The sequence below is a fragment of the Podarcis cretensis genome, assembly GCF_951804945.1.
Source record: "Podarcis cretensis genome assembly, chromosome: 16".
NCBI lineage: Eukaryota > Metazoa > Chordata > Lepidosauria > Squamata > Lacertidae > Podarcis > Podarcis cretensis.
The window spans coordinates 43,732,557-43,760,168 of NC_137186.1; the positions used below are offsets into that span (position 1 = coordinate 43,732,557).

General features: G+C 46.6%; 1 protein-coding gene across 1 annotated transcript in view; it reads right to left on the minus strand.

Annotated features, from left to right (window-relative positions):
- Window positions 1–205: 205 nt before the first annotated feature.
- Window positions 206–27,612, minus strand: part of PITPNB (phosphatidylinositol transfer protein beta) — a 48,461-nt gene continuing 21,054 nt past the window's right edge. The window contains 9 exon segments of the mRNA XM_079957844.1: window positions 206–1,761; window positions 2,934–3,019; window positions 4,497–4,619; window positions 4,855–4,965; window positions 6,397–6,474; window positions 22,136–22,219; window positions 23,104–23,178; window positions 24,338–24,345; window positions 26,062–26,153. Of these exon segments, the coding sequence (XP_079813970.1) occupies window positions 2,972–3,019; window positions 4,497–4,619; window positions 4,855–4,965; window positions 6,397–6,474; window positions 22,136–22,219; window positions 23,104–23,178; window positions 24,338–24,345; window positions 26,062–26,153 (619 nt within the window). The 3' untranslated portion in view covers window positions 206–1,761; window positions 2,934–2,971.

Sequence of the window (27,612 nt, forward strand, 5' to 3'; positions counted from 1 at the left end):
TCTTTGAGCATCAGATGAGGGCAATTCCTAAAGGACTATCAGCTGCTGCTCTTTGGCTGATAAAATGGCCATTCTGTGAGGCTTCAGGCAAAGCGACCTTCCAGACTGAAGGCTCTGCCTGCCCCTCCCTCTGAACCAGTTCTACGCCCTCCACTGCTTCTAATTCTGCCCTTCTTCACCAGAGCCGAACACAACAGACAAGGAGTATTTTCTGAGCAAATTTATTTAAATTTTCTTAATACAGTTTAGAAACTGCAGAAGTAAACTAAGTTTTACATTCGCTACAAAGTTCCTCCTCTTCATTTATTATGAACCGCCCCCCCCCCCACCAAACCCACACAACTGATGCATTGTGTAACTTGCTGTTTGGGGCAGGTATTGGGGCTCTCCTTTGTATTGCTGGGAGCAGACTCTTGCATGGGAAAAGCCAGCCCTTCGATTATTTTATGAGCAACAAGCCTAGAGGAGCAAGTCTCTTAAAAACAGTATTTATATATTTACAAAGCTAATCATCTGGTGGGGTGATGAAGAAGCACCATAATCCTGGAAAGGTCAGGCTCCAGATGAAAATGCAGCAAGCTTCTATCGCACTTTAAGTGCCTCCCCCTGCACAAGCCAGTGGCATGCTTGCCTCATTCAAAAAGAGGGTGAGCTCATCAGACCTCAGCGCCTTTCGACCAAACAAACAAAAGTCCATTAGCTCTCAAACAGAAAGCCAAACCCAAACTCTAAGCTTGCTTGGGGTCCTGGAATATTTGCTGCTGGGCTACTAAGCACTGTGATAGTTATATCCAAGATACAATTCACCTTCCTCAACTGAAAACAGCTTTAAGAAATTTCTATGGAGTGCCAGCTTTATGTGATCATGTGCTTGGTGCAAAACTCCTGAACTTCTGCATAGCTTCCGAACGAAACTGTTGGAAAAGGCAACCTTTCCAGAAAGCAGCCGCTTTGGCTCTTTTTGGGCGCTTTGCTTTTATGGTAATTTATGCTTAAGGACAGAACTGACAAGGTTTCAGTAATGCCTTTACTCCTGATGCTTATGACTTATAAGCATTTTCTTATTTTGCCAATTATAATGAAGAAACACTTGATTTTCCAATGTAGAAAACTCCATTAAGACAGATCCTTTTGCAGCAGACAGATAAAAGTTGTGTTTGTATTTTTCACTCAGTAGAGGGGGAAATGATCCTTACTGCCAATAAACAGTTCTGATTTGATTCCAAGATAGTGACAATCTAGAAATAAATAGCTATAAATACATTCGGAGTTCCTATTACAAAATCATGAAGGAAACACAAAATGGGGAATTAACTTCTGATCCAAACCTAAGCATAAAAGACAAGGCATGTCCTAGCAGGAAGAGACACTCAAGACAGGCATAAAACAAGAGGGAAAGAATTGGTCCAGCATCAACAGTATTGAAACATACCAATTAGCATAATTCAACAATCTCTTCCTCTCTTAAATGACACTAGGTGGCTTTATTTGCTTTGGGTATACATAATGAAAGCAGCTTCCGTCTTTTTTGGAAGAGATTCAGTACCTTGGAGAAACTGCAGCGGTCTCTCTGTACAAATGCACACCATATGTGTGTGTGAGCGTGTGCATGTGCATGCATGATTGCACGTGCAAAAATCATGCACCCACATGCACACACACACAGTTGTATCAACACGCCATGTATGTGACTTGAGCACAGATCGGTCTTCATTCGTCATTGGCAGCACTTGTCCCTCTCACTTCACCTTGGTTACGCAACTGTATGGGGGGAGAGGGGGAGGGAAAGAGTCCGTCAGTCGTGACCAGTTTTCACTGATAGACAGATAGACAGACAGACAGACAGACAGACAGACAGACAGAGAGAGAGACAGACAGAAAGACAGACAGACAGACAAATGCTCTTGAACATTTCTCCAGGGAAGCCATCTTTACATCGTGCAGCTAAACCACCAAGATAAAGGAATGTTGTGAAGCTGATGTCAATGTCAATTTACAATTGAAGCAGCATTCAGCGATTTGCAGGGTGTCCCACTCAGAATAAGAGATCCTGATGTTGTGCATTTAGGTATGAAGGCCAAACTTTGGGGCTCAAGAGGCTGTAGTTCATTCCGTAGGAAGATCTGGCCTTCCTGGAATTCCTCGGGAGCCCAAACATGCTAACTTGAGAGAAACAGCCTAGAGTGTGACTATGGCTCGGATACACCTTGCAAAATGAGGAAAGGCCTGCAGCCTGTTACTTCTTTTCCAGTTTAACCACCACGTTTTTAGTGCCTCTCCTACTTCAGAGCAAAGTCCTGAGCGACCCAGATAGCTCTGTCTAGGGTATATCTAGGGTGTGGCAGGAAAGTATGAGGTTCTGCTACTGGGGTGAGGGTGGGGTTTGTTTGTTTTTTAACATTCTGATATAAAACCACAGCTGTCACGTTCACAAGAAAAGCCACTCACTGTTGGGGTGAAGCAAGGACCCAGAGTGTGTCGCTCTGAGGAGATGCCTTTGCCCTGGAGTGTGTCGCCATGTTGGCTGGCGAAATGCCCTCCCCTGACAGGCCCACCAGATCCCCAAGTGAAAATGCGCCTCCTTACCAAGGCTTTTTAGGTTTTTAGCTTCTTCTTTTCTGCAACTGTTTTCATCACCTTTTGTTTACTGGCATCTTAAAGAATTGTTTTTTGTTTTTTGTTTTACTGATCAGTTCTTTATCATTTATATTATGCTGTACATCATCATCATGAAAGGTGGGCTATAACTCTTTTAAGTAAAGTAAATAACAAATGAAATGCCCGCATTGAGGTGCCAGCGCCTGAGCTGGGAAAGGTGGAAAAGGAGGCTAGAGGAGCACTGTGGCATCATTTGAGTGATACAGTAACTCCCCTTGGCAGGAAATGTCCTTTGGCAGGAGAGGCCTGAGATCCTCAGGACCCAAGTCACTTACACAGCTTCATTTGGCCTCTGACCCTACAGAAGATTCCTCTAGACATCGGCAGCCAACGTACCTCGGACGGAACCCTTCTTACGCATCTAGATGCAAAATAAAACTGTCAGCCACTAGGCAGTTAACAGAGGAGGATTTAGTTGGAAAGGATTACACTGGTCAGAGAAAAGCCTCTGGTAGCCAGTATCAAATAGCCTTGTGCCCTGAAGCAAGTGAGAGGAAGGAAGAGCGCTCCATTTGCAACCAACAGCACACAGTTCAAGCAAACGGCAAACTCTGAGTTGCCCAGGGGAGGAGAAATGGAAAAAGAAGAGGAGGAACTACCACCAAGCAAATATATATTATAAGGTTAAGAAATGGATCCCCAAATGTATGTTAGGGTTAAAAGTGGTCCCTGGGTCTAAAACTGTTGAAAACACCTGTCCTGCAACATCTCTCCCCTGCTGGGGCCTCCTATGAAGGGCAAACAACCACCAGATGCAAGATGTTAGTCACAAAGGACAGAAAGAAGGTGGGATGCAGGAGGTGAGATGAATCAGAGAAGAAGCACACACAACAAGATGTCAAGAAGAAACAGAAAAGCTGGCTGAAGAAGAGATGAGCCAAGGCAGCCAGAGACCTTCAAGGAAGGAGGAAGGCCAGAAGAGCTCAAGGCAAGAAACCGGGTCCTGAGGGGGCAAGAGGTCCGTAAAGCCCATTCCCCCTCCCTCCAGGCTAGGCAGTCTTGGCACCCCTCAGCACCCCCGTGCCTCTGATCACATGAGGAAGCATCTGTGCAACTGGGCTGCCCAGAGACACAGAGATGCTTGTGAAGGGGGCAGCAGCTTCAAGGAGCACCGCAGCAAGGGCTGGATGGGCTGCTGGAGGTCCCGGTGCAGAGCCCAAGAGCAACCTGCATTTACCTCCATGGAGGGAGCCCCACAAAGCAACACACAAGAGGAGACAGACAGCAACAACATGACAAGGAAGGACAGAAAGGAAACACAGGACAGTCTCCATGATGTACATGTACTGTAAAATCCTTGTTCGCTGGAGGATTGAACAAATGAGCAGCAGAAGAAGAATGTGGCAGACACCAGGGGGCATGAAACAAGTAGCCCCTTGCTCTCTTGGGGATCTTCCTTCCTGCTCTGACTCTTTCCTCAGGATTCTCAGCCACTCGGCTCTATGGGGAGATGTCCCTTGTAGTGTTAGTAGCATTAGCAGTAATTCAGAAGCGTACAGAACAAGCACACATATCCAGCAAAAAGCCAAGGCAAGTTTTAATAGCCAAACTTCATACAGGGGAAAGGAAAGCCCTGCAGACTGGCCAGGATGTCCTGGTCAAAGAGGCAGCTAGCCCATCAATCTGTGGTTTGCCCTTTTAAAAAGGGGGGCTGGCTCAAGTGAGCAGCCTGCCTACAAGCTCTGTTTGCCACAAGAGTGAGCCTCCAGAGGGCTGAGCAGTCTCTCCCACCACAGTAATGCTCCAACAAAGTGCAGTCCTGCATTTCCCAGAAGGCCTGAATGCAGCAGAACATGGCAGCTGCGCCAAGTCAGAAACCTCTGCAAGAGCACTCTTACCGCTTCCAGCTCTCTCTGCGTTTCATCCTCCATCCGCCGGATGTCCTCCATCGTGAGGTCAATCCACCTGTCAATCCAGCAGAAGAGCTGTCGATGGAAGTTGGTAAATATCCTTTTTTCTTGCTTTAGAGAGAAAAAAAAGCAGGCTGAGGCCACAGTCCCTCAGGTTCACTAAGCAACTGCTGTTCTATTTCTCCTGCAGCCTTCATAGCTGCCTCTCTCACAGGACTAAGGGAACAGTCCAGAAGCAGATCTACCCCCAAGAAGGCAATTCTTCCAAAGTCAAACCAAGCAATTCAAATCAACACGCGAGAAGCTTGTCTCCTCCAAGCTCTGACAAACATTCCCAGCTTCTCACCTTCTGAATAAAGTTCTCTATTTTGTTCTGCAGTCCCCACCACTTAAACTTGATTGTCACCAGCTTGTAAGCACACATTTTCGGACAGTCTCCATCAGCAGACAACTCCTTCTGTTTGCAGAGAAGCAAAAGAAGAAGGTGAGTGGGGCGTTTCTGTTTGACAGGCATCAGGCAGACTCTGGGAACTGAATTGAAGTGTCTTACCTTGAAGTCATCCGTACTAAAAAATCAAGCCACAATTCTATGGAACAGGACTTCCTTTCCAAGGCTGCTTTGGGCCCTCACTGTCAGTGCTTTTCGATGGCTGATTAATATGCACCCAGGAGGCCTCTGGCCCAGTGGGCAGTCTTCCTTCCAACATGGCTGTGCAATGCAGTTCTAGCTGGTGCACATTTTCACACACAGGCCAGTCACCCTCCTCAGAGAAAAGGGCTGGGAGGCTGGGGGAGGCTGGGCAATATCCTACCACACAGCAAGAAATGCTGGTGCCCCAGAAGAGGCGAGGGCAGCAAAGAGCCAGAATAAATGAACCGATATTTTATCAATGCTACATTCAGTTCAAGAGCAGGTGTGCCATTTCATATCAAAAGAAGGCTCAAAAGAGATTTAATATTCCCAGTACCCCTGTTCTCATAGGAACACAGGAAGCTGCCTTGTGCCAAGTCAGACCCTTCTAGCTCAGTATTGCCTCCAGTATTGCGGCCATGGTTCTCCAGGGTTTCCGAGGAGAGAGTCTCTCCCCCGCCCGCCTTGAGATGCCCCTGGGCATCAAACTTCAGACATTCCACATGCAAAGAAGATTCAATGTTTAAATAGTTTAAAGGCAACCAGCATGTTTACCTACTGTGGTTGCAGATTAATAGGAAGCAGTTAGGATTAATTAGGATGCTGAATGCTTCCAAAATCCGGCACCATGATAGAAAACTAACATGCCAGTTTTGCCTTGACTCTCACCCATTCACAGGAGAAGGGAGCTTTAAGAGATCTATGCCTACAACCCCCCAATTCAGGCCTCAAGCCACAGCCAGGAAAAAAATCCCTCCCTCCCTCCCTCGCCCAGACACAGACCACAGGCAAACACGCCTCTCACTCAAGGGCAAATGCTTCACCTGTACACCTGCACCTCACTCTCACAGTCCACCTATTCAGACATATCTCCCCCCACTCCCCTCCCAAACTACCCAGACACTTCTCTCACAAACACACCAGACAGATGCACACCTCTCCCTCTCTCACACTCGTGGCCAAAGGGGGTGACTCAGAGGGAGGGGCACAAAGCAAAACACTGAAAAGGTACAGCAGGCTAGATTCTCACCCCCCCCCCCAAACAGTAATAGTCTATATGTTTTATTTCATATATCTGGTTCTAAAAAAGGCTAGAAACTTTTTAAAAACAAAAGCTGGGAATTTTTGAATTATGGTTCATCCTGGGGGCACCAATGACCACAGCGCTTGTGGGTGCTGGGTTGGCAATCCCTGCTCAAGAGCTATTCCGTGTTGACTTTTTCTGTTGATTAGGACAGAAAAGTCAAATAGTATTACCTTCCAGTTAGGTCCCAAAGGGCCTCTCTTGGTCTTGACTGACTGGAACAAGGCTGGGTCCTCATCAGCTTTGTAGTCCTGTGAAATCAAAAGCCCAATGAGGAATTAGGATGGGGGGTTTTTTGGGGGGGGCACTCAGGCAGCATTTTTCATTGCCAAAAAACAATCAAGTAGGAGCCACAGAAGCTGTAGAATAAAGGAGAGTATAGCTGTGTTCTGTTCATTTAGTACAGGGGTAGGCAACCTAAGGTCCGGGGGCCAGATGTGGCCCAACTGCCTTCTAAATCCAGCCCGCAGACGGGTCTGGGGAATCAGGGTGTTTTTACATGAGTAGAATGTGTCCCATCTCTGGGTTATTTGTGGGGCATAGGAATTCATTCTCCCCCCCCCAAAAAAAATAGTCCAGCCCCCCACAAGGTCTGAGGGACAGCGGATCGGCCCCTTGCTGAAAAAGTTTGCTGACCCCTGGACAACATCATGATGATTTCAAAACTGAGCCCACTTGGTTGGGGCATAGGGTTAAGCATGCAACCCCCACATCTAATTGGCCACTTTACCAGCCAAGGTGTTAAATCTCATTAGAACATTAGCGCCGCCTTGCCTAACAATAAAAAAATACAGCTGGGGAAATTGTGTTGAACTTGCAAGGGGAAGAGAAGAAGAAAGCCTCACACACTGCTGGGAATCAACACCTTCCTGGTATAACTGTGATGCCACCCCAGAATGGGCCAATTCCAGAGGCCCGCTTTAGCTACATTTCAGTCCACAGCTGAAAAAGGTTGCTGACCCGATTTAGCAGCAGCTAATTCCCCTAAAAAGGGGAATTTAACACAATACTGGCCACTTTTCCAGAAGACTCGCCCTTAAGCTGACTTCCCAATGCGTCTTCCATCAATATCTCTGCACACAGGTGTTATTTATTTATGAAGCCTCATTAAGGAATCCTAAGTCCATTTAAAAGTTTGGACGTCACTTGATGCCTGAAGGATAGCAAGGATGGCAGCAAGTGAACACATTCCAAAAAAAGTCTTGTCCCCCTACCCCCGATACTGCAGAATCACAGATGGTCACATCTGTTGTTGAGGGAGAGCATTTTGGACCTGTTTATGCCAGTGGGTGAGCAGGCTTTAAAAATACGTGTCCAGACATATGGCCAACAGAATGGAAGACTGTCCAGCCTCTGGGACCCCCCACCGCCCTGCCCCCATCAGGATGATGAACAGGTATGCAAGAATCAATCCCACGGATACCAGAGAAAGCAAAATGCTCCATTAGCAGTTTTGGAAGATAGGAGTTCTGCTGCCCTCCCTCGGCATTTGCTCCCAGCTCTAGGTGCACACGCCAGGCTCTGGCCAGGTGCAAGTTGGGACCTTTGCCTTAAGTCAGTTGAAGCCAAGGGATTCCTGTGCAATTGCCACAATCACTCTTGGTATGTATTTTTTCCTTCTGCGTCCAACAACTACAGCACAGAGCAAACATCACCTCAGCTCTAATTACAGAGAAGCAACTGACCAGCAGAGCCAACTCGGAGGCTGTTGGGGAATGGGAGAGAGACGTGGCTGAGCAGTTGCCTTCTCCTTGCCACCAACTACAGACTCTTCATCTCATTATCAAACCAGTGCAGCCCAGGCAAATCTTCAATGGCTGGTTGCTTCAGATTCCTCCTCCTTTGCCCGGCAACGAGAGACCATCTTGTGGGCAGGCCTCCCTCCTGGGCAGCAGAGCAGCACTTAAGCCACTTCCAATGGCCCCTAGGAGTTGGCACCTATGCCTGGAGATAACAGAGTAAACGATGCCAGGAGGGAGATGCAGCCCAAGATAGGAAAAGAGGTGCTAAGGAAACACTAGGCTTCTTTAAATGAACTCAAATCTCCGGGGCCTGATGAGGTGCACCCACAGGTACTAAAAGAGCTTGCAGATGTAATCTCAGAGCTTCTGTCTATAATTATTTAGAATTCTTGGAGAACAGGTGAGGTCCCTGTGGACTGGAAATGAGTAAATGTTGCCCCCATCTTCAAAAGGGGGTGGTGGTGGAGGAAGACACAGTCAGCTTGATGCAGATACCAGGAAAGGTCCTAGAACCGATAATTCAACAGTTGATCTGTGAGCCAGTCAGCTTGATGCAGATACCAGGAAAGGTCCTAGAACCGATAATTCAACAGTTGATCCGTGAGCCCTGTGATTACTAAGACCCAGCACGGGTTTCTCAAGAACAAATCATGCCAGGCGAATCTCATTTCTTCTTTTGATGAGTTAGAAGCTTGGTGGATCAGGGGAATGCTGAGGACCTAATGCATCTTGATTTTAGTAAAGCTTCTGACAAGTCCCCCATGATACCTCAATTTGTATCTGGTTGGCTGACCAAACCTAAGGAGTGTTCACTAATGGTTCCTCATCATCCTGGAAAAAAGGGACAGGTGGGGTGACACAGGGTTCAATTCTGGGCCCTTTGTTGTTCAACAATTTGGAGAAAGGAATTCAGGGAATGCACATCAAATGTGCAGATGACACCAAGTTGGGAGGGTTAGCTAATGTCACAGAAAGCAGAATCTGGATTCAATATGACTTTAACAGATTGGAGAACTGGGCCCAAACTAACAAAATTAATTCCAATAGAAACAAATGTAAGGTTTTACACTGAGGTGGGAAGAACTATCTGCACAAATATAAGATGGGGGACACCTGGATTGTCAACAGTATATGTGGAAAGAATCTAGGGGTTTTGGTGGACCACAAGATTAACATGAGCCAACAGTGTGATGCAACAGTGGAAAAAACTACTGTCATTCTTTGGTGTATCAGCAGAAGTATAGTGTCCAAATGAAGAGAATTAATAGTTTGACTCTATTCTGCCTTAGTCAGACCACACCTGGAGGACAGTGTCCAGTTCTGGTCACCACAATTTAAAAAGCCGGAAGGTGTGCAGAGGAGGGTGACCAAGATGATCAAGGGCCTAGAAACCAAGTTTTATGAGGAACACTTGAGGGAATTGGGTATATTTAGCCTGGTAAAGAGGAAACTGAGGAAACATAATAGTCATCTTCAAATATGTCAAGGGCTGTCACATGGAAGAGGGAGCAAGCTTGTTTTCTCCTGCTCTAGAGGGGAGGACTTGAACCAATGCCTTCAAGGTACAAGAAAGGAGATTCTCACTAAACATCAGGAAAAACTTTCTGAAACTAAGATCTGTTTGACAGTGGAACGGACGTCCACAAGAGGTGATGGACTCTCCTTCCTTGGAAGTTTTTAATCAGAGGTTGGAGGGTCGTCTGTCATGGATGCTTTAGATGAGATTCCTGCCTTGCAGGGGGTTGGACTAGATGACCCTTGGGGTCCCCTCCAACTCTACAATTCTGATTTGTATAGCAGCTATTTTGAAGGCCATTTTTGTGGCAAAAAAGGCCTTTAACTGTTGTTGTCCCCTTCATGGATCACTGCCTTGCCGTGGCAAAGGGGCTTGAATAACTCAGAGAAGCTATGAGCTATGCCGTGCAGGGCCACACAAGATGGACAGGTCATAGTGGAGAGTTTTGACCAAATGTAATCCACCTGGAGCAGGAACTGGCAAGCCACTCCAGTATCCCTGCCAAGAAAACTCCATGGACAAAGGCAACAGGCATATAAAAGTTATGACACTGGAAGATGAGCCCCTCAGGTCGGAAGGCGTCCAACATGCTACTGAGGAAGAGCGGAGGACAAGTACAAGTAGATTCAGAGCTGATGAAGCGGCTGAGCCAAAGCTGAAAGGACACTCAGTTGCGGATATGCCTGGAAGCGAAAGGAAAGTCCAATGCTGTAAAGAAAAATATTGCATAGGAACCTGGAATGTAAGAACCATGAAGCCTGGTAAATGAGATGGCAAGAATAAATATTGACATCCTGGGCATCAGTGAACTAAAATGGACGGGAATGGGCGAATTCAGTTCGGATGACCATCATATCTACTACTGTGGGCAAGAAACCCGTAAAAGAAATGGAGTGGCCCTCATAGTCAACAAAAGCGTGACAAAAGCTGTACTGGGATGCGATCTCAAAAATGATAGAATAATCTCGATATGAATCCAAGGCAGACCTTTTAACATCACAGTAATCCAAGTTTATGCACCAACCACTGGTGCTGAAGAAACTGAAATCTCTATGTGGGACAAGAAGCTACAGTTAGAACTGGATATGGAACAACTGATTGGTTCAAAATTGGGAAAGGAGTATGGCAAGGCTGCATATTGTCTCCCTGCTTATTTAACGTATATGCAGAATTCATCATGCGAAAGGCTGGGCTGGATGAATCCCTAGCCGGAATTAAGATTGCCGGAAGAAATATCAACAACCTCAGATATGCAGATGACACAACCTTGATGGCAGAAAGTGAGGAGGAATTAAAGAACCTTTTATTGAGGGTGAAAGAGGAGAGCACAAAATATTGTTTGAAGCTCAACATCAAAAAACCAAAGATCATGGCCACTGGTCCCATCACCTCCTGGCAAATAGAAAGGGAAGAAATGGAGGTAGTGAGAGATTTTACTATCTTGGGCTCCATGATCACGGCAGATGGTGACAGCAGTCACGAAATTAAAAGACGCCTGCTCCTTGGGAGAAAGGCGATGGCAAACTTAGACAGTATCTTAAAAAGCAGAGACATCACCTTGCCAACAAAGGTCCGTATAGTTAAAACCATGGTTTTCCCAGTAGTGATGTATGGAAGTGAGAGCTGGACCATAAAGAAGGCTGATCGCCGAAGAATGGATACTTTTGAATTATGGTGCTGGAGGAGACTCTTGAGAGTCCCATGGACTGCAAGAAGATCAAACTGATCCATTCTTAAGGAAATCAGCCCTGAGTGCTCACTGGAAGGACAGATCGTGAAGCTGAGGCTCCAATACTTTGGCCACCTCATGAGAAGAGAAGACTCCCTGGAAAAGACCCTGATGTTCATAGAATCATAGAGTTGGAAGAGACCACAAGGGCCATCGAGTCCAACCCCCTGCCAAGCAGGAAACACCATCAGAGCACTCCTGACATATGGTTGTCAAGCCTCTGCTTAAAGACCTCCAAAGAAGGAGACTCCACCACACTCCTTGGCAGCAAATTCCACGGTCAAACAGCTCTTACTGTCAGGAAGTTCTTCCTAATGTTTAGGTGGAATCTTCTTCCTTGTAGTTTGGATCCATTGCTCCGTGTCCGCTTCTCTGGAGCAGCAGAAAACAACCTTTCTCCCTCCTCTATGTGACATCCTTTCATATATTTGAACATGGCTATCATATCACCCCTTAACCTCCTCTTCTCCAGGCTAAACATGCCCAGCTCCCTTAGCCGTTCCTCATAAGGCATCGTTTCCAGGCCTTTGACCATTTTGGTTGCCCTCCTCTGGACACGTTCCAGTTTGTCAGTGTCCTCCTTGAACTGTGGTGCCCAGAACTGGACACAGTACTCCAGGTGAGGTCTGACCAGAGCAGAATACAGTGGCACTATTACTTCCCTTGATCTAGATGCTATACTCCTATTGATGCAGCCCAGAATTGCATTGGCCTTTTTAGCTGCCGCCTCACACTGTTGGCTCATGTCAAGTTTGTGGTCAACCAAGACTCCTAGATCCTTTCACATGTACTGCTCTCAAGCCAGGTGTCACCCATCTTGTATTCTTCACTTTCCCTCCTCTTCCAAGTCTAAAGGCAGTCACGATTTTAAATTCGTCCTGTTCCAAATCCAAATCCCAAAAGTCTACGAATTCCTGCGTGAAAAAATCTATCAGACTGTCCTTCTCCAATTCAGGTACAGCTCTGATCCTCAGATTCGTCTGTTTTCCCTTAAGCTCAATCATAGAAAATTTCAACTTGTGGTCTTCAAGTTGTCTCTGCTGGTCTGGGACTCTCTCTCTTTCAAGTTGTGTTACCTTAACTTCCACGGCAGCAACTTTTTCCCTAGCTTCCTCTGTGGTCTGTCGTATCGTGGTATATTCCTGTATCAATTTCTCGATGGTTTCTGTATTCGTATTCACCTTTTGTCCCAAGTTATTTAAGCTTTCTGTGTTTAGCTTAATTGTAGTAGTTGCGTCCTCGACTTTCTTATTAAGTTGTTCCAGTGAGGCATTTATCTTACTTAATGCAAGCGCCAAAGCTTCCTCCGATGACATTCCTCTTGGTTTAGATTGTGTTGGAACAGCCGCTGATGAAGCAGAAGGGCCAGATGCTGACGTTCTCCGCTGCCAGGACTTCCCAGACCTTGTTGTTTTGCCTTGGAGTGGCAAATCTACTTTTTTTTCCCATCTGCCATAACAAAATTTCCAAGGTCAGTCCCACAGTCCCACAGTGGAAAATTCCCCAGATCCAACTCTTATAACAGTTTCAGAAACTTCCTCTAGGGGGAAATAGTTGCTATCTGTACAAATAATTGCTATCTGTACTCGTGTTACTCCAAAATAACGTCTTTTAAAACACAGCTCAAGGAAGAAGTTAGTTTCAATTTTCAGTTACTTTTCCTCCTTTTTAAGATCAGAAGAAGACAGCCAAAAACAATGTATCTCTCTATTCATAGTCAGAGCACGTTCCAAGGCGCAACAGTCTTACTGTGCTATTTATAGCCCGTTCCCAGGTTCTGAGCAGTGGAAATTTAACTTCCTCCCCTGTCTCTTGCAGGTATATATGGTCCAAGCTTCCCCCCCTCTTCTCCTGCTTCCGGGGGGGGGGGGGATTCACTGTTATTAAAGAGCTGGAAAAATTAGTCCTTTCCGATTGGCTTTCCGAGACTTTAGCTTGCAGCCTCTTTGCTTTGATCTATTTACAAAAGCGGAAGGCGGACTTCCTGTTTGAGCCTCCCCGCTTCGATGCCAAATTAAATCTTTTTTCTTTAAAAGCTTCCAATTTATTCTACTCACGGATAGTTGCTTTTAAGATCAAATTGTCCACAGGAAAAAGTTAGCGCTCTCCGGCAACGACTGTGCGGCTTCACTCCGTGGAAAAAGCAGTCGATTCACAGCACCGCGCCGCTCACCCCACTTCGCTCCGGAGCCCCGAAATCGGGTTTCCCCGCGAGTACGGGAGGCGCGAAAGGTGCCCACCGAATCCCACGTTCACAGGCTTCACCCGCCTGTGATTTTTGAGGGGTATCCGCCTTCGCCGTGGCGGCCAGACCCGGTTCCCACAGAGCAAACTCCTCCTAAGAATTAAGTATAATAGATTGTAATTGGATTAAAGGAAAAAATAATGTTAGAATTTGTTAAGTTAAATGATAGGACAGAAGTTTGAGGAAGATGGAAAGAATTTGCTGAAACATAGAATCATAGAATCATAGAGTTGGAAGAGACCACAAGGGCCATCAAGTGCAACCCCCTGCCAAGCAGGAAACACCATCAGAGCACTCCTGACATATGGTTGTCAAGCCTCTGCTTAAAGACCTCCAAAGAAGGAGACTCCACCACACTCCTTGGCAGCAAATTCCACTGTCGAACAGCTCTTACTGTCAGGAAGTTCTTCCTAATGTTTAGGTGGAATCTTCTTTCTTGTAGTTTGGAACCATTGTTCCGTGTCCGCTTCTCTGGAGCAGCAGAAAAAAAACTTTCTCCCTCCTCTATGTGACATCCTTTTATATATTTGAACATGGCTATCATATCACCCCTTAACATCCTCTTCTCCAGGCTAAACATGTCCAGCTCCCTTAGCCGTTCCTCATAAGGCATCGTTTCCAGGCCTTTGACCATTTTGGTTGCCCTCCTCTGGACACGTTCCAGTTTGTCAGTGTCCTTCTTGAACTGTGGTGCCCAGAACTGGACACAGTACTCCAGGTGAGGTCTGACCAGAGCAGAATACAGTGGCACTATTACTTCCCTTGATCTAGATGCTATACTCCTATTGATGCAGCCCAGAATTGCATTGGCTTTTTTAGCTGCCGCTAACACTGTTGGCTCATGTCAAGTTTGTGGTCAACCAAGACTCCTAGATCCTTTCACATGTACTGCTCTCAAGCCAGGTGTCACCCATCTTGTATTTGTGCCTCTCATTTTTTTTGCCCAAGTGCAATACTTTACATTTCTCCCTGTTAAAAATCATCTTGTTTGTTTTGGCCCAGTTCTCTAATCTGTCAAGGTCGTTTTGAAGTGTGATCCTGTCCTCTGGGGTGTTAGCCACCCCTCCCAGTTTGGTGTCATCTGCAAATTTGATCAGGATGCCCTTGAGTCCATCATCCAAGTCGTTGATAAAGATGTTGAATAAGACCGGGCCCAAGACAGAACCCTGTGGCACCCCACTAGTCACTCTTCTCCAGGATGAAGAGGAACCATTGATGAGCACCCTTTGGGTTCGGTCAGTCAGCCAGTTACAAATCCACTGAGTGGTAGCATAGTCAAGACTGCATTTTACCAGCTTCTTTACAAGAATATCATGGGGCACCTTGTCAAATGCCTTGCTGAAATCAAGGTAGGCTACATCCACTGTGTTCCCTTCATCTACCAGGCTTGTAATTCTGTCAAAAAACGAGATCAGGTTAGTCTGACATGACTTATTTTTCAGAAATCCATGCTGACTATTGGTGATCACAGCATTCCTTTCTAGGTGCTCACAGACTGTTTGCTTAATGATCTGCTCCAGAATCTTCCCTGGTATTGATGTCAGACTGACTGGGCGGTAATTATTTGGGTCCTCTCTTTTCCCCTTTTTGAAAATAGGGACAACATTTGCCCTCCTCCAGTCTGTCGGGACTTCGCCTGTTCTCCAGGAATTCTCAAAGATGACTGCCAGTGGTTCTGAGATCACATCTGCCAGTTCTTTTAATACTCTTGGATGCAGTTCATCTGGCCCTGGAGACTTGAATACATCTAAACTAGCCAAGTATTCTTGTACTATCTCCTTAGTTATTCTGGGCTGTGTTTCCTCTGCTGAATCATTTGCTCCAAATTCTTCAGGTCGGGCACTGTTTTCTTTATCGGAGAAGACAGAGGCATAGAAGGCATTGAGGAGTTCAGCCCTTTCTGTGTCCCCTGTTTGCATTTCACCATCTTCTCCTCTGAGTGACCCCACTGTTTCTTTGTTCTTCCTTTTGCTACGAACATACCCATAAAAGCCGTTTTTGTTGCTTTTAACCTCTCTAGCAAGCCTAAGTTCATTCTGTGCTTTAGCTTTTCTGACTTTGTGTCTACACATGCTGGCTGTTTGTTTGAATTCCTCTTTGGTGGTTTCCCCCCTTTTCCATTTTTTAGACACATCCTTTTTTAATCTTAACTCAGTTAAAAGTTCTTTAGATAGCCACCCTGGCTTCTTTAGGCACCTTCCATGTTTCCGTCTCATTGGTATTGCGTGAAGTTGTGCTTTTACTATCTCCCTCTTAACAAACTCCCAGCCATCATGAACTCCCTTTCCTTTTAGTATTACTGTCCATAGGATCTTACCCAGCACTTCCCTAAGTTTTATGAAGTCGGCTTTCTTAAAGTCAAGAAATTGAGTCCTAGTATGCTTGGCTGCTCCTTTCCGCTGTATAGTAAACTTCAGAAGAGCATGATCACTCGCGCCTAATGATCCTTCCACTTCTACCCCACTAACCAGGTCATCAACATTGGTTAGGACCAGATCTAAAATGGCTGTTCCTCTTGTTGCTTCTCCCACTTTCTGGACAATGAAGTTGTCTGCAAGGCCAGTGAGGAATCTGTTTGACCTTATGCTCTTGGCTGAGTTTGACATCCAACAAATATCCGGGTAATTGAAGTCCCCCATTACTACTATCTCCCTTCCTTTTGCATGCTTGGCCATCTGTTCCAGGAAGGCATCATCTATGTCCTCCGTTTGGCTTGGGGATCTATAGTAAATTCCCACAATGAGGTCCCTGTTATTCTTCTCTCCCTTAATTTTGACCCAAATGCTCTCACTTTGGCTTTGAGGTTCTAAATCTTGGATCTCTTCACAGGTATACACATCCCTGACATATAACGCCACTCCTCCTCCATTCTTGTCTGGTCTGTTTCTCTGAAATAGATTGTATCCCTCCATTATTACATTCCAATCGTGGGACTTATCCCACCAGGTTTCAGTGATGCCTATTATGTCATATTTAGTTTGCTGTACCAAGAGCTCAAGCTCATCTTGTTTATTTCCCATGCTTTGCGCATTAGTGTACAGACATTGAAGTCCATTAATCATTCCCCCGTGTCTCTTATTAAAGGATTTTTTCCTCCCACCACTAGGTCTGCGTGCTGTTTGCTCCATTTGGTCTATGATATTTGGATGATCATCTTCATCAATTGATAGACTCCTCCCTTCAGGACCACTGTCTCCCTCCCCCACATTAGTCAGTTTAAAGCCCTCCTGATGAGGTTTCTGAGATTTTTGGCAAAAACATTCCTCCCAACCGTTGTGAGGTGCAGCCCATCGCTTGCCAGAAGTCCATCTTCAAGAAACTGCAGTCCGTGATCTAAGAATCCAAACCATTCCTGTTCACACCATTTGCAAAGCCAGCTGTTCACTTCCACTATTTTTCCCTCTCTCCCTGGGCCATGTCGTTCAGCTGGGAGGACAGATGAGATGACAATTTGTGCTTTTAATTGCTTCAATTTCCTGCCCAGAGCCTCGTAGTCCCTTTTGATCTTCTGGAGGCTATTGCTTGCAGTGTCACTGGTTCCCACATGAACCAAGAGGAAGGGATATTTGTCAGTGGGTTTTATGATTCCTTGCAGTCGTTCAGTTACATCTTGCATCTTAGCCCCGGGGAGACAGCACACTTCCCGAGACATCTTGTCAGGCCCACAGATCACTGCTTCTGTTCCCCTCAGTAGGGAATCCCCTATCACCACTACACGCCTCCTCTTAGGTCTGGTCGGGTTTCTTCCGTGAGCTGTCCGTTCCAAGGTCGCCTGCACATTCCCTGAGGACTGACTTTGCTGCTCGTCTTCCTATACCTGATCGACAGTAATGAGGGAGAGATCCTCAAATGGAGTCTGCTCTTCGTCTTCCATGCTAGGGGAGAGGACCTCAAAGCGATTGTGTATTTCTAAACAATCAGAGCGAACCCTGGGCCTCCTACTTCGAGTCACGTTTCTCCATATATCTGGCTCCTGTGTTGGTGAACTAGCCTCCTTCTCAGGGGAGTCCCCTGTCTCCTCCTTGGTGGAGACGGTGTGCTCTGTTGCTTCCAAGAAGAGCTCCAGCTCTCTAATTCTTTGGAGCGTAGCTATACGTTCCTCCAGTTGCTGGACTTTGTCTTCTAAGAGGGCAATCAACATGCAATTGCTGCAGGTAAAGCTGCCTGCAACCTTTGGCAAAATGGCAAACATTGCGCAGGAACCGCAGGCGACTGCAGCTGTTCCCTCACCCTCCATCTTGAGAACGTGTCGTTGGGGGTGGCTACAGCGGTCCTCCATCTTAAAAAGTGTGAAGACAGGACAAATAACTCCCCCCCCCAAAAAAACCCTAGGTCTCCCTCAACAAACGTTTGAGACTAGCTCCCCTAAATCTAAAAGATGGATCAAACTGTGCGCGCCTAGCGGCGCGTGGCGCTTCCCTGCAAGGGACCTTTGCACAGGGAGAGCAGCTAATCTACCACAAGAAACACACACACAAGAAAACCCTTTTTGCTCCTTCTTCAGCTGCTGCCCTGCAAGCTCTGATAAGCTCCTCCCCACAGCTAATCACCTCCCTCAACAGAAACCCTGCCCCCTCTGACCTTTGCACAGGGAAAGCAGCTAATCAGCCACAAGAAACACACACCATGTTGGGAAAGATTGAGGGCACAAGGAGAAGGGGAGCAAGGAAGAAAGGGGAAACCCCACCCACAGGCAGCTTTGTGGGGGTGTTGGTGTGTAGGCAGGTGGGCAGAATGGGGACACTATCCCCTTTGTGACGTGACAGGCAGGAACGTGAGTCAATCGGCTGCCCTTTGCTTCTGCTCCCTAGAAAGGGGAGTGGGCTTGACTTGCTGCATTTTTACAGATCCTTTGGAAGGCTGTCACAGTTGGATTCACCTTTTCTCTAGGATGGTGATTCCCAACTGCTGGCAAAACATTTTTACAACCAAAAGAATCCTGAGCAACTCTGGTGAGCCCCAGTGATATTTCAAGGTTATGGGAATGGCTTGTTCTCTCCAATATGTTTTCATTTAATGTGAAAAATCCTGCTCTCCATATTGTTAGAGAGACTGTCAATTCACTCAGAAGCACTTTCCACAACAACTGCTGCAATATATATATATATATGTATGCTAATGAGCCCTTTCAAGAACAGCATTAAAAAGTGCTGGAACCAGAGTCAGCCGTGGCTTCATGTCAAACCACAGCAGGCGCCTCCAGCAAGATTGCAGCTCCTCACTTCTCTTAACCTAATTTCATGTATTAAAACTAAATTAGCAGGAATGTTAAAACAAGAGGAAGCACATTCAAAAGATTCACTCAATATGCAAGTCAGCGTGGAGGGAGGCAGATGAAGGATCCTGTCACAGCGTGTGTCTGCGTGGGGAAAACAGCAGGGGCAGCACGTGGAGGTGGAACAACAGCCAGGGCTCTTGACCGTCCTGCCAAGGGGGTTCCCAGGAGCTGTAGAGACCACCAAGGAAGGAGCCCTGCAGGGATCAAGGTGATCCTTGCTAGCCCTTTAGCCAACTGCCCAGGAGGGGAGTTCAGGAAAGGCAGGCAGTGGGTCGTGCTCTGGTGTCTGGGGGTGCTGCTGCTGCTGCTGCTCCTTCTTCCTCTCCACAGGCCTGTTGCCAAGGGAAGGAAACTGTTGGAAGACGCTCCCCACTTTGTGCATTTCAACCCCCACACCCTGGAAGCTGCAGCAGTAGCTCATGGTTCACATGCAATGGGGCTGGCTTGCTGAATGAAGACCCAAAGGGGTGGTCCAGATAAAAAGGCTAGCTGAGATGACAGTGCCCTGAGGGCAGAGCTTCCTCGGAGGTCCTCCTCCATCCAATCAGGATGGCAGCCCTAGGATGGCGAGGGAAGCCAAGATAACTGACAGGGAGGTGATGCAAGTGACTGAACCATCATGGATGGGCCTGAACTTGTGGCCCAGGTCCCTTGCCAGACGGAAAGCCAAGGAGATGGTGCCGGGAAGCTGGCCTGGGCCTGGGCAGAAGAGGGGGCAAGCAAGAGAACCCCCAGCCCCTGGGCACAGAGGAAAGGCAAGAAGCTGATTTCAATTTCTGGGTTTTCACTCTGCTCATTTTCTTCCAAATCACTTCCAAAAGCAGAGGCCTTTCTGTAGTTAATTGTGTGTCTCCTTCTGCTTACACTTTAAAAGATTCCTCCTCTCTTGGGAAGTGACTTTTGTAAACAAATCACGTAAAACTGCTTAGACAAACCTCTGGAGATGATTAGAAGGGGCCAGCTTTCCATTTATACCTTAAGAAAGCAGCAGATGTCAAATGAACCATTTGTATACATTTGGAGAGGCAAAGAGCTGGCATCTGAGTTTCATTAGGACCTTCAAGAGCACACAGAGCTTGGGGCCAGCTGCTCATTGATTAGAGCCTTGGAACAAAAGGCACCGCCTTGCAAAGATGGTTTGGCCAAGGTTCACTCAAGTCGAAGGCCGAATGCTAAGCATAACATGAGCAGCACATGAGCAGCTGGAGAGCAAAAAAAATCCCTGTGCTCCCCATCACAGGGTTATCTGCTCACTTTTCAGCCAAGTCTGCAGCACCAAGAATAGCCAGGCTGCGGCCTGATTCCGAGAGGATAGCAGAGAGCTCTTTCTACTACAAAAACACTCCGGGGCCGGGGATGGGGGGAAGCAACAGGAAGGGCCTTTACTGCTGAGAGATCCCCTTTCCAAACCAACATAGGAACTTGAAAGGCAAAATATGACAAGTGTTGCAAAACATTCCACGGACCGTGCTGAAACAAAAAGAACAAAAAAGTCGCTTCAAAGGTTAAGCCTGATGAAAAGAGGAGAGAGAAGCCCAGCAAAGGGAGGTCTGAGCAGTGGGGTGTGATGGCCCAATTCTGTGCAGGAACTGCAAGCCCTTCCAAGGTCAAACGCTTCCAGACCTTGAAGTAGAGATAGGACAGCACAACTGGGATGCACGAGTCCTCCAACTACCAAGTAGGGACAAATTGCAGAGGGAAAATGGGGGCTGTCATCATTCCTCACTTTTGCGAGCGGTTCCTATAATTCATTTGGAGCGTTCAGAAAAGAGTTAACTGTGTTAAATGCAACACAGAGCGAGGAGGAGGAGAGTGGGGAGAGCTGTTCAGGATTACCGTACAGTCGAACCTTGGTTTTCAAAAAGAATGCATTCCTGAAGTCCGTTTGACTTCCGAAATGTTCGGAAACCAAAGTGCGGCTTCCAATTGGCTGCAGGAACGTCCTGCAGCCAATTGGAAGCCGCGCCGGACGTTCGGCTTCCAAGGCATAGTTTGCAAACCGGAACACCTACTTCCAGGTTTGCGGTGTTTGAATTCCAAGTGGTTTGTGAACTAAGCTGTTCAAAAACCAAGGTACAACTGTACTACGTTGTTCTGCACATGGATCATTCACTCACTCTACACCTGAAGCAGCTAACCTGCAGCCTGGATCCCCTCACCAAAGAGCTTTTGTGCACTCCCAACATTTCAACAATTAATTTTTTTTAAAAAGCTGTTCTGCAAAGGTGTTCCCACCTTTGGTGCTGTGGGTGTCCCAGCAGCCCCCCCCCAAAAAAAACCTGGCTGCTTCTGCCTCCATTTACCTCGCCTTTAATGGCCTCTCTTCTTCGTCTGCTGTGGTGACATTGTCCTTGGCACTCAGAAAGGAGCATTCCTTCCTCTTCCCTCAGCCTCAGCCCATATTACAATGGGCATGGGGAGGGAGGGAAGAGGCACATTTGCAAGCTAAGAAGGCACCTGAATGCATCCCCCCCCCCAACACAGTGCAAGGACGTGCTAGTCTCCACCCCCACCCCACTGCTGGTCTCTGTGAGGCCTGGGGGAGGAAGGGGCAGAAACAAGGCTAGAGGTGCAGGAACGTCCTGCAGCCAATTGGAAGCCGCGCCGGACGTTCGGCTTCCAAGGCATAGTTTGCAAACCGGAACACCTACTTCCAGGTTTGCGGTGTTTGAATTCCAAGTGGTTTGTGAACTAAGCTGTTCAAAAACCAAGGTACAACTGTACTACGTTGTTCTGCACATGGATCATTCACTCACTCTACACCTGAAGCAGCTAACCTGCAGCCTGGATCCCCTCACCAAAGAGCTTTTGTGCACTCCCAACATTTCAACAATTAATTTTTTTTAAAAAGCTGTTCTGCAAAGGTGTTCCCACCTTTGGTGCTGTGGGTGTCCCAGCAGCCCCCCCCCCAAAAAAACCTGGCTGCTTCTGCCTCCATTTACCTCGCCTTTAATGGCCTCTCTTCTTCGTCTGCTGTGGTGACATTGTCCTTGGCACTCAGAAAGGAGCATTCCTTCCTCTTCCCTCAGCCTCAGCCCATATTACAATGGGCATGGGGAGGGAGGGAAGAGGCACATTTGCAAGCTAAGAAGGCACCTGAATGCATCCCCCCCCCCAACACAGTGCAAGGACGTGCTAGTCTCCACCCCCACCCCACTGCTGGTCTCTGTGAGGCCTGGGGGAGGAAGGGGCAGAAACAAGGCTAGAGGTGCTTCTGCCCTTCAGATACAGCAGATGCCAAGCCAAGCAAGGCAGGTGGACTAGCACAAAAACAGCAAAAAGTTTCAGTGAAGGCACTGATCCAGGAAAAAAAAGCCTTCTACAGGCCCATGTGATTAACCCCACCAGAAGTGTCTGCAGCACCCTGAGTTGTGTGATCCGCAGCTGCATGAGACCACTTACTCCAGGCTCGACTTGGCTCCTGTCAGCAATGTCAATGTGGACAACTTCCACGTTCTTCCACGTATTTGGATCTAAGTCGTGCACCTGCAGGGAGGAGAGGAAATGGGGTCAACCTGGGCAGCAACTAAGAGTTTCCCCAATAATGCCCTCCTGGCTCAAAGCAGGAAGAGATCCTACAATGTGGCCTTGAGGGTAGAGTCAATGTGAATCCATTTCCCTCTGACTGGGGCCACTGTCAGGCTGCAGCTCACCCACCCAATATGGACCACTGGCTGCAAACACAACAAGGCAAAAGGAGGGCGTGAGACCATTTTGAGAGGAACATGCATGTCTCATTTTAAAGGGAGTTAGTTTCACATTTAATGTAACTTTCTTTCACCTGAGCATTTAAAAACATTTTAAAAATTAACTTTAGTATTTTAAACTGAATGAGCATTTATCTGCTGGGTTTTTTGCATGTATTTATTGTTGATGTGCTTGTTTTAGAAATTTCTTAACTACCTTGAACTAATTGCTAAACGTCAGTATACATACATGTTTAAAATACAGTGGGGCCTCAGGTTACATACGCTTCAGGTTACAGACTCCACTAACCCAGAAATAGTGGTTCAGGTTAAGAAATTTGCTTCAGGATGAGAACAGAAATCGTGCTCCGGTGGCGCAGCAGCAGCAGGAGGCCCCATTAGCTAAAGTGAACAGTTTCAGGTTAAGTACGGACCTCTGGAACGAATTAAGTATTTAACCCGAGGTACCACTGTACCAGAGTTGGATGGAGCCAGAGGCTGAAGTACAGTCTGAGCACTCAGGGTAGGGGAGAAACACTTGCTTTGGTATGAACCCCCATGCCCCCCACCCCTAGCGTTGCTTAGTGGCTGTCAAGTTCTGGAGTCTGCTGTCTGGCAAAGAAGCAGCAGCAGTAAAGGCCTTGCCCAAACAAGGTGGTGGCAAAATGTGGCTCTCCAACTTACATTGTTAGATGTTCCCAAATCTGATTTATGCCAAGTCTCAATTTTGATGAAGAAGTCGTCTTTCATATATTCATTCTATCAAAGATAAAAGATAAATAAGGCAGTAACTAATGTGGTTCATTTGTAAATCCTCTTCCAGTCTTTTGCAATATATCCATCTGGTCTTTAGAGAGGCAATCAGGGATGGGGGGAGGCAAACCTGATTCCCACCCCCAACTCAAAGGCAAGTACATGTGTGGTGGAGGAAGAGAACTGTCAGGAAGCAGGAGAGTGCTTGAAGCTTCCAACCAACCAGATTCTTTCCTGCAAATGTCCCCTCCCTATACCCCACAACAGCAGATTCATAGGAGAGCACTGCCCAGAGCAGGTAGGGCAAAGCACCTTTCTCCACCCTCCCTAACCCTTCTGCGTAACAGGGCAGGCAAACATTTGTAGGCAGACCACCAATGGAGTGCTTTGTTTTGAGGTTGGCCTAATTAAATTCCCTGCTTTTTATTTTATTGTTTATCATTTTATATTATTGTTACTGTAAGCTGCCTAACTATTGGGCAATACCTACATAAAATAAACATGGAACTCCATCATGAATGACCTCCCCCCCCCCCCCGAGCAGCAGTCTCTGCACCCTGCCTTACAGACTTACCCTCCACTAAGCAACCCACATGAACTAGACAAGACTCCCCTCCAGCCCATCCTTGTAGGATCCTGGCCACAGCTACCACATCCGTGTTGGGGAGGGGACACCGCAGCAATGCCCAAACAGGCAAGCTCCAGAACGTCACCCCACTTTATTATTTTAGCTGTATTGTGATGGCAAGTGGGGAAGTGTTAAACACACCACAGACTAAAACTTTTGTCTGACCCACCACCCCCAGTTTAGCTCTCACAGAGCTGAATGTGGCATGTGTTGCTGATCGAAGGCTGTGAAGGAGGGAAACCATTTTCAGAGAAAGGTAAGAGTGCTGTTTTGTTTTTTTAAAAAATGAGGTGCCTGTACTCATACCTTGATAAAAGCATTGTGGGCACCAGCACAAAATGGCTGTCATGGGGAGGGGTGGTACTCTACTGTTGAGTACTATCATAGAAGCAGGACTGCACCTGAAAGATTGAACCCCTCATAGAGGGACCTCACACTGAGGACCCAGGTGCCTACATTCAACCGAGAAGAGCTAAAAAGCTTCAAAGGTGCCAACAGTTCCGCCTATTCACAAGCCAAGAGAAACATAGTACTCACCGTTACAACTGAAGCCCACCAAGACATGGAAAGAAGAAGAAAAGGGAGACAAACAGGTATGAATGTATCTCAACATTCTTATTTACAGAACTCAAGGGTGAAATTGCTGGTCTCACAACAAATATAAGTAACTTTTGCCTAAGAACAGCTTCTGTACCTGAGGGCTAGAATGTACTAGGGGGGTTATTAGGTTGTCTTTGTTTTTATTATGTATTGCAATTTTATGTTGTGAACCACCATGCGCTCTACGGGTATAGGGCAGTATACAACCTAAATAAATAAAACTTGATGTGATAGAGATCTAAAATAACGTCAACATCATAATGCTGTGGATACATTTTCACTTGGGGATAAGAATGGTTGCAGGCGCTGGGGTTTTTTTCCGATGGCTTGGAGCATTGAGTGGGACTGCGGCAGTCAGGGCAGCCACCTACAGGGCTCATGGTTTCCCTCAGAGTGACCAGGATGTCTACTTAAAAGAGCTCTATGAGACAGCCAACAAATATCACTTCCTCCACAGCCTGGTCTCCTGGCTGTGCCCCACAGCCGCTATCCCTTGATGGCTGGCAGCCCCCTATCCCTGGGCATGTTCTCCGGCGCCCTGTATTACTACACAGTGACAGGGGACCTGGTCCTGACCAAGGCAGCGCCTTATGGTGGTTCCCTCCCCATCCTCAGCTGGATTGCCATGGCCCTTGACACCCCCAGTCCATCCCCACGTGCACCCTCTCTCCCATCGCTGGGGCAGCCACCCCTGCTGCTCATTCCCCCTCTTAGGCTTGCAAGAAGAGAACCCTGGGAGAGGAGAGATCTCCCAAACGTCGGAGAGGGATCCCTTGAGGTTGTTAGCCTGCTCTGAACGTGTCTCTATCCTGCATCTTGGAATTCCCTAAATGCTGAATCCTTTTTTAGAAGTCAAGATCCTTTTCAAAAATTGCAGCCAGATTTGAGTTTGTGATGGAGGAAGAGCTTAGGCCTCAATGAAATGTTGGTGCTTTTTAACTCAATAAATGAGAGTGATTTAACTTAAAAAACAACCACCACCACATCATAATGCTGTTATCCAAACGTATGATGAACTTGGAATACTGTGTTCAATTCTGGTGGCTGCATTATGAAAAGGCAGGTTGGCCACTCTAAAAAACCGTATTCAAGGTTACTTGTGAAATACTAAAATACAAACAGCATCAAAGCAGGCATCATGAAAAGATATGAGCTAAAAACAAATAAAACAAAGCACTGCAAACTGCAAAAAAGCCCCTCTGGACATCACAGCTTAAGAACCCCTTGTTTGATTGGTGCTTGGTGCGATCTCTCACAGACACATGTGGCTCCTGCAGCATCAGGTCCAGGCTAAGGCACACACTGCATGAGCCACGGTCACAAGCAACCCGCCCCCCGCCTGAGAAAGCAGCTCTTTATAACTTCAAACAGGTCAGAACTGAGCCACAACTCCAATGAAAGCAATCCCAGTTGCAGACAACTCTGAAGAGTTTGAGATCGCCCATATCCTTGCAGTTCTATGAAGGGTTCAGGCCTTTGGTGCTTCCCCTTATGAGGACCTGGCATTAGTGACAAGCCCAGTCAAAATCCCTGGAAGTCAGAGGGTGGAGGTGGGGGACTGAAGTGGCAGATTATTTTCCTGCCTGGCCCGGCCCCACAGTGGTGTTTTGCTTGAATATCTTTGAAACCACATAGCCAAAGAATGGGGAAAGGAGACTCACTCGTCCTGCAGTAAGGATAGGCATTCCAGGCCTTTTCATGGAATACCAACGAACCTTCTGGAGCAAACATCCGCACAAACCCAGGAACTTTGCTGCAACAAACCAAAGTGGGATGTCAGATGTGAGCCTTGCCAAGTGAAGTATGGTCCAGGCACCTGCTCCCTTACACAAACACATTCTATGGCATGCACAGCCTCAGCAATGGCAAATACAGTTGTACTAAAGTCAGGGGCTCAGCTCTGCCTCTTTCCAAGAGTGTTGCATTGCCAACAAGGTCGGAGGGAGGGAGGTATGGTGGACAAGGAGTCTAAAGTACGAGATTGGCTCCATTATTATCAAATAATGGAGACTTTTAAACAAGACAGGAAAATTGGATTCCAGGTGGAGAAATCGAAACTAGAAACAGAATTGTTAGAACCCAATACTAAGAATTTATCAAGAATGTATAACCTGTTGCTGAAGTGGAATACAGTAGATGAAACTGTTAAGCCAGCTATGATCAAATGGGCACAGGACATAGGTCATGACATTATGTTTGCTGACTGGGAACAGTTATGGACCATCGGTATTAAATTCACGGCATGTAATGCCTTAAAAGAAAATATTATGAAAATGATTTATAGGTGGTACATGACCCCAGTCAAGCTTGCGAAGATTTATCATTTGCCCAATAATAAATGTTGGAAATGTAATGAAGCTGAAGGTACCTTCTTTCACCTTTGGTGGACCTGCCCAAGGATTAAGGCCTTCTGGGAAATGATTTATAATGAAATTAAGAAGGTACTTAAGTGTACTTTTCACAAGAAACCGGAGGCATTTCTCCTGGGCATGGTCGGCCAATTGGTGTTAAGGAGGGATAAGACTTTTTTTATGTACGCCACTACAGCAGCAAGGATCCTTTTAGCAAAGTATTGGAAGACACAAGAACTACCCACACTGGAAGAATGGCAGACGAAAGTGATTGACTTTATGGGACTGGCAGAAATGACCGGCAGAATCCGCGACCAAGAGAAAGAGACAGTGGAGGAAGATTGGAAGAAGTTTAAAGTATATCTTAAGAACTGTTGTAAAATAGAGGAGTGATAAAATGTCAAGGGGAAGGGAGATGCAGAATTGCAGCTAAAACTGTTTGATGATTTAAGGTAAAATTGAGAATGATAATGAGCTTAAACTTAATTGGCAAAAAGAGTTGTTGAAAAACTGTAAAATAAGGATGCAAAAAGGGTGAGGTATGGGGAAGTCCGAGAAAAGAGGCTTATGAAAATGAGGTTAAGAAATGATATCTTTGTATGTGTTTCTATTTGTTGATGTTTGTGTGTTGTTGTTGTTGTTGTTTTGTGTTAAAAATTGGAAAATTAATAAAAATTATTATAAAAAAAGAGGTATGGTGGACAAGGAAAGGTCATCAAGTCCGAAGGAGGATGTCTCTCCAGCCCACCCCAGCTGCTGATATCTGTCGTGCCCTCAAGAGTGGAAGCTGAGGGGGGCACTGAGAAAGGGAAGCTCCTGTAGCCCCCAGGCTGCCTATCAGGGATTAAGGCTGAGTCACGC